The sequence below is a fragment of the Sander vitreus genome, chromosome 6 (assembly GCF_031162955.1).
Source record: "Sander vitreus isolate 19-12246 chromosome 6, sanVit1, whole genome shotgun sequence".
In the NCBI taxonomy this organism is placed as follows: domain Eukaryota; kingdom Metazoa; phylum Chordata; class Actinopteri; order Perciformes; family Percidae; genus Sander; species Sander vitreus.
Window position 1 is genome coordinate 18389004 of NC_135860.1, and position 6786 is coordinate 18395789.

Genomic DNA, 6786 nt, shown 5'->3' on the forward strand with positions numbered 1-6786 from the left:
CATTTCCAAAATGAGAAAGATTTGGGATAACAGGAGCAGAAGTAAAGAACATACTGGAGTGTGGTGAAAGTGTACAAGGCAGAAGGTGCTTGTTCAACTTCTTAATAAGAACAGGACTGAAGAGGAGGAAAAGCTGACACGCTGGACACCATAGAAGCTGCCAACTCCAGAAGATGGCAGTATAGTGCAACATTAAGTATGCAAGCTGCCGGAAAGAAGAACGAGAAGAAGGAACAACTCCCAACTGTTTGTTTTGTTGTATAGCTAAGCGGAAGGCCACCACCATTCATTTCAACATTTTAATGTAAAGATGGGGGCTTGTCTGGCATTGTGCTCTTTAGCCAGCTGTGTAAGTATCTCATTTCAATACGTATATTATCTTAGATACTAACGGACGGCTTTAGCTCACTCTTGTTGTCCTAACGTTAGCCAAGGAATTAACGTTACGTTAAGCACTAACGTTACGTGACAGTCTACCACTGTCCTATACGCTCTTACTAACCGTTAGCTGTACTAGACATAACGCTTCAAATTTCAAGGAACTTAGCTAGCCAGCTAGCTTAGCAAGATAACGTAGTGAATGAGTACAGCCATTGGGGGATCGAGGAAGTGTCAGAACCGCTGAGAACAGGCCATTTTCATTAAAGTTAACGTTACAAACATTTAACCAAGATAGATTAGTTAGCTATAGCTAGCACTTTAAAAAAATGTACCAGCCCAGTATTTCTTACAATGGAACAAAACTTGGTATTCTGCCAAAGCAGTTGCGTAGCTACATTCATTTGACTTATATCTGATTTGAAAAGCTATCCTGCCCAAAGCTTTAACTCTTCATTTCCTCCCACTCCTTTGTCATCCTGTATCATTTAACAGGCCTCCTGTCTGTGTGGCTCAGCACCATGCCTTCTGTGTGGCTGCTGTCCCTCCTCCAACAACTCCACCATCACACGGCTGGTTTTCTCCTTCTTTTTGCTGCTAGGGACATTGGTGTCTGTCATCATGATCCTTCCTGGGATGGAGACACACCTCCGTAAAGTAAGATCACTGTTCCATTTTAATGTGTTCAGAGTTGTATTGCATTCAAATATGTCGCTAGATGCTGTTACTTCAGATGAAGTATTGATATTCTTTCTAGTAAATACTTTCTGGATAAGCTTATTACACATCTTCTGACCTTCTGCTGTTTTGCAGATCCCCGGATTTTGCCAAGGAGGAAGTGCTATACCTGGTTACGAAAACCAGGTTAATTGTGATGTCATTGTGGGCTACAAGTCTGTGTACCGCATGTGCTTCGCCATGACTTGCTTCTTCTTTCTGTTCTTCGCCATCATGATTCGTGTCCGTAGCAGCAAAGACCCACGTGCAGCTATTCAAAATGGGTAAATGCTTTATTGGGTTTATATGTGTTGAGGAATGTTGGGATGTGCTTCCGTCTGTCTGCTGTACTGATGCCGAATTTGTGATTTTTTTTTTTTTTTTTTCAGGTTCTGGTTCTTTAAATTTTTGATCCTGATTGGGATTACAGTGGGAGCTTTCTTCATCCCTGACGGAACCTTTCATTCTGGTACTTACATGCTCTGTTGAATTACTATAAACAGTACTATATTGTATCTCTTTCTGGAGCAGACACTGACTTTGTGATTTATCAGTAGCTCAGGCATACAGTAGGAGAAATATCTAGGAAGCTGTATCAGCTGTGTTTCCTTTCCACTTCACAGTGTGGTTTTACTTCGGAGTAGTGGGATCCTTCATCTTCATCCTAATCCAACTTATTCTTCTCATCGACTTTGCCCATTCCTGGAACAAGGGGTGGGTAGAAAATGCTGAAAATGGTGACAACAAATGCTGGTTTGCAGGTACAGCATTCACTTAAAAGAGGTGTTTCTTGCCATGATATGCTATATATTTGTCAAATGATAAACTATACACTTGACATAATATTTGAATAGATAAGACAGATCTGCTCTGCTGTCCAAGTCAGTAGTACACTTTTATATTTGTTGTTTTAATCCATTTGTGTAAATGTATGTCCATGTCATTTCCAGGCCTGCTGTCTTTCACCGTCATCCACTACGCTCTGGCTATCACTGCTGTTGTGCTTTTCTACGTTTACTACACGCAGCCTGACAACTGCACAGAGCACAAGGTCTTCATCAGCCTCAACCTTATCTTGTGCATCATCATCTCTGTTGTCTCCATCCTGCCCAAGATACAGGTACAGTGTGGACCAGTCTAAAGCCACGTCCATCCATACTAATGCGGATACATTTGAAAACACATTTTTGTTTGTCCTATTTGTTACAGGAAGCTCAGCCACACTCTGGTTTGCTCCAGGCTTCACTCATCTCCCTCTACACCATGTATGTCACTTGGTCTGCAATGACCAACAATCCAAGTGAGTCTCCTCTTGAAATACAGTTGCAACTCTTTTCGGTAGCTTTTGGTTACGTGCTCAGTTGTGATTATAGTCGTCGTGTGTTTGTTTTTAATACACATATTTGCTGATTATCTGCTGCAGCATTTTGATCATACTGGTGAGTTTCCCTGGCATGCTATAAGAATAATTAGTTAGCACACCTTCCCTGTCTCATGTCTTGTGATCTGCCTTTCCCAAGTGAATGGCATCAATAGGCAAGCTTTTGGTAACTGTAGGTTTAGTTTTAGGCATACATAGGCATTTGAGATCCATTTCCAAAATGCATCTCGACAACCCACATAGAATTGAATTGAACCTTTCTTTTAAAAAATGCTCATAATTAGTGTCATTCCGGAGAACTATCTCTTTTGCGGTTCAATTATGTTGTAGTCTGTTTCAGTGCTGTAGTATGTTCTAGCTGCACAAGTTGATACATTATGGTATATATATGGTATTATGGTATTGGGCTCTGGGTAGTTTGTATTTCTTCAAACCAATCAATCATCTTGTCTAATGTATGTTTGCTCCGATGTCTTAGATCGCAAGTGTAACCCCAGCCTGTTGAGTCTAGTGTCAAACGTCAGCACCAATGAACCATCTGCTGACGGCGCCCCAGGACAGGTGCAGTGGTGGGACGCTCAGGGCATTGTTGGTTTGATCATTTTCCTCTTCTGTACTCTCTATGCCAGGTGGGTTTAAAACCATCACAAATTCTGTTTTATGTTCAGTTTTGTGTATTATTTATATTTTTGTAAAACTCTCTCTCTCTTCTCTAGCATCCGTTCGTCCAGTAACACCCAGGTAAACAAGCTGATGCAGACAGAGGAGGGCAGAGGTTCAGGTGGAGAGGGTGTTATGGGAGAGGACGGCATACGCAGAGCTGTGGACAATGAGGAGGAGAAAGTCTCTTACAGCTACTCCTTTTTCCACTTCCACCTCTGTCTGGCCTCTCTGTACATCATGATGACTCTCACCAACTGGTACCAGTAAGTCTCTCTCACCTACACAGTTAAACACGTAACGCAAGAGACCTAAAGGTTAGAGACGAGGCCTTTTTATAGCAGACATTTTGGCATGTCATAGCAGGAAAATGATTAATAATATTAAAAATGACTGCATTCTACTTAGTTCAGCTGGTTCCAGGGTCCTGGTAATGTGCATGCTTACCGGGACACTTAATGGAAATGATCCATCGTTCTTTTCGCTTTCTTATCGCTTTTTTAAAATGTCTGCTGTGAAAAACGTTTTGTAGTCTTGTAACTGTAGGATCACTGGTGATCAACAGATAAGATTGTGGTTGAATTTGCTTAAAGAAGTGAAAATATTAAATATAAACATATGGATAGATACAATATGTGACACAGAAACAAATGCAAATAAGACTTTTTATTACCAAACCGACAGCATTTAAAGGTAGAATATGTAGTGATATGAGTATATATGTAGGGTTCAAAGTTGGCCACTCAGGGAGCGCTGTACAAAGCAGTGAATCGGAGGAATAAAACAATCATTTCGGATTGTTGCACGGCGATTATGTTCTAAAGCACAAATAAACACATCCGCGGGAAGGTGCCACATTGTTGGATTATGAGGGAATGCAGAGCTTCATCCTGTCTGTTTTCTTGTCTGTGTCAGCTAGACTTGTGCATCGATATGAGATGCAATGGGCCATGCGGCGGTTGGAAATGTTGCGCTGCACAGCCTGCAAACTGTTATTGGCTGGGGGTTACAAGCTCACATGGGCCCTAAGGCTCTTTGTTGATGCCCACTAATGTCCCGCACTCACTAAAATAAACAAAAGAGAAAATACAGGCAGAGGGCAGAGTCTCTGCAGATACAAACACCGCCACACACTTCTAGTGGGTCATAAGTGACGGTTGAGAGGGATTACTTTTCGTATTAGTCTACACATTGTTTTACGAGGAAAAAACTGCATATATATATATTTATATATTTATATTTATTTATTTATTTAAACACACAATTCTTCCAATATGTCAATGACAAAATGATCCATTTTGAGACAAACACACATCTGTTTGATGCTTCTGAGATGCCCAAATGTTTTGAAATCTGTAGCTTTCAGTAGTTGCTGCACAGGCATTGTAGGCCTCAAGTACGTCCACCAGAGGGCACATTACTTCACCTGAAAGTTAGCCCTTCCTTTTAACACAGTTTGAATGCCATTTTCTCAATCAGCTCAATTTAGGAAAAGAAAAAAAAAATCAAAATACTACTCCCCTACAGTGCTGTTTTGTCAGTACTTGTGTTGAGTTGATTTGACTAACTTGTACTTTTCCCTGTGTGCCCTCTCTCAGGCCAGACACCACTACCCAGGCCATGCAGAGCAGTATGCCAGCTGTGTGGGTGAAGATGAGCTCCAGCTGGCTGGGCCTGGGGCTTTACCTCTGGACCCTCATCGCCCCTCTCATCTTCCCAGACAGGGATTTCAACTGAGTACGCCTTGTCTTCTAGCTGTATTTGGTTGTTTTGTTTTCTTGCCTAGTGCATTAGGCAGTGTGAAGGATGCTATGAAGGAAACTGTAAGGATGTTATAAAGGACATGTTTTGTATTCCTCTTTCAAGTAATTGCCTCTGCTGTTCTTGTTATGTGTTGTTTTACTTCTCTCAGTATGATTATTTAGTGTCCAGTCACTACAGATATTTGAAGTTATTTTCTTTGCTAATGACACACCTTCTTTGGCAACTCCCTACCTTCCACATGTAGTCTGACCTATCACAAAGACTCAACAACAAGGCACTTTTTCGATACCTCAGACATTTACGATACCTTTAAATGCTGGGGGCAACGAGGGGAACCCTCCTTCTGAGCCCCAGAGTGAGTTGAGTGTGAGAGTTAGATAAGACTAATATGACACGCCCTACAGATCATTACAGGGCTTTCCTTTTGCTGCATTGCTGTATGCAAATTCCATGTCATTACACCTTATGCCAGAGAGTCTTAATAGACCAAAAGTCTAATCGCAGCTCTTCCTCGTCTACTCCAACATAGGGTAATTTGTCTCTGGTGCTACACCTTTCCATGTCTGACTGTGTTTGGCCTTGTACAGCCACAGGCAACAATCCGTTCCTGTATAGCAGGTCTGTTTGCAGCAGGGAGACAAGTATTGATCCATAGCAGTCAGCATCATGCGATGTGCAGTGGTATGCTTCAGGAGGTGATGCCGTGAGCCCCTCAATATCACAAATGCCATTATTTCCAGAATGTTGCAGAGCGTGTTATTGAGGTGATTGGGGGGGGGGGATTGTTACAATTGTTACAGTGTACGAAACAATAATGGCACATTTCAGAAATGATCAATTGCTGTTTAATGGTGTTGACTTTCACAGTATCTCAGTGGTTTTGATGGTGGTACAATCATTTTATGCATTATATAGTGGTTACCTCAATTTCAATAGGAATGGAATAACTTAAAATAAGACTAGTATGTTTTGTACTTGTGAAATTTTTTTTTTGGTAAAATCCTGGAACGGTTATCGTTTGACTATGTTATTTTCTTTTCAAACATTTCACTGCCCACTCCAGAGTTTCTCTGGCGGCATATGAGTATTGTGAATGGTGTTTTTTAAAGTCTTGCGATAAATTTAAATCTTTTTTTTTATTAATTTTCTTTATCAAACATGTCAAATGTTTTGTACATTTCACCAATATCGCACTACTGAATTATTTAGGCAGAACAGGTCATAACATGTAATATTTAAAAACACTATTAAGTGCCTTTTTGTAGTCTCCGTTTAAAAAAAAAAAGAAATTAACACTAATGCTGACGTATGCTTATTACGCCTTGCCTTGCAGTGTGCTGAGTCAGTAATTACATGCAAATAAGGCATAGGCCTATGACATGAATTAATATTGTAATTAATGTATACACACTTTTTAATAAAGATGGAAATGCTATAACTCACTCTTTGTCTTGATGGAGCCTCAATAGAAGCCTTACATTTGTGCCCCATGAAAAATGTCAGATACATTAAGTAAAATGATCCTTACGCATAAGTACGCTTTATAGATGGAGAAAATATTTGATAAAAGCACTTGATTACCTTTGATTTACTTTGGTCCAATAACACCTGGTAAGGTAATTAACATGACACAAACATGAACATTTAGGGTGATTCGGGTGCCCCATGGATGTTACATAACATCTCCCTATCTCTAATGTGTCACCAGGGTGCAGATAGTGTGATAACACTTCAGTTTCTGAACATCACCCCATAGGTTACGGTCATGAGGTATCTTGGGGGGACAGGGGGAGCTGGGGACAAAGGAGGGGCTGACAGACACATCACAGCATGTTCTGTACTGTGTGAAGCCGTATGTGTAGATGACACTCCAAAACAAGCAAATC

The 6786-nt window shown here is 40.7% G+C and overlaps 1 protein-coding gene across 1 annotated transcript; it reads left to right on the forward strand.

Moving 5' to 3' along the window:
• The first annotated feature begins 212 nt into the window (after positions 1–212).
• On the forward strand, positions 213–6342 carry serinc2l (serine incorporator 2, like). The gene is made up of 10 exons (XM_078253284.1): positions 213–349; positions 874–1035; positions 1192–1379; positions 1485–1564; positions 1719–1856; positions 2046–2215; positions 2305–2395; positions 2955–3105; positions 3193–3402; positions 4735–6342. Exons 1-10 carry the CDS (start codon positions 311–313, stop codon positions 4871–4873), a joined length of 1368 nt encoding a protein of 455 aa, XP_078109410.1. The 5' UTR covers positions 213–310; the 3' UTR covers positions 4874–6342.
• Positions 6343–6786: the final 444 nt, after the last annotated feature.

Excerpts from the sequence above, each read along its gene's own strand:
- serinc2l (XM_078253284.1), top strand. The coding sequence starts at position 311 with ATGGGGGCTTGTCTGGCATTGTGCTCTTTAGCCAGCTGT. Across the intron at positions 350-873 it reads TGTGCTCTTTAGCCAGCTGT|GCCTCCTGTCTGTGTGGCTC; the intron begins GTAAGTATCTCA and ends ATCATTTAACAG. Across the intron at positions 3,403-4,734 it reads ACTCTCACCAACTGGTACCA|GCCAGACACCACTACCCAGG; the intron begins GTAAGTCTCTCT and ends GCCCTCTCTCAG.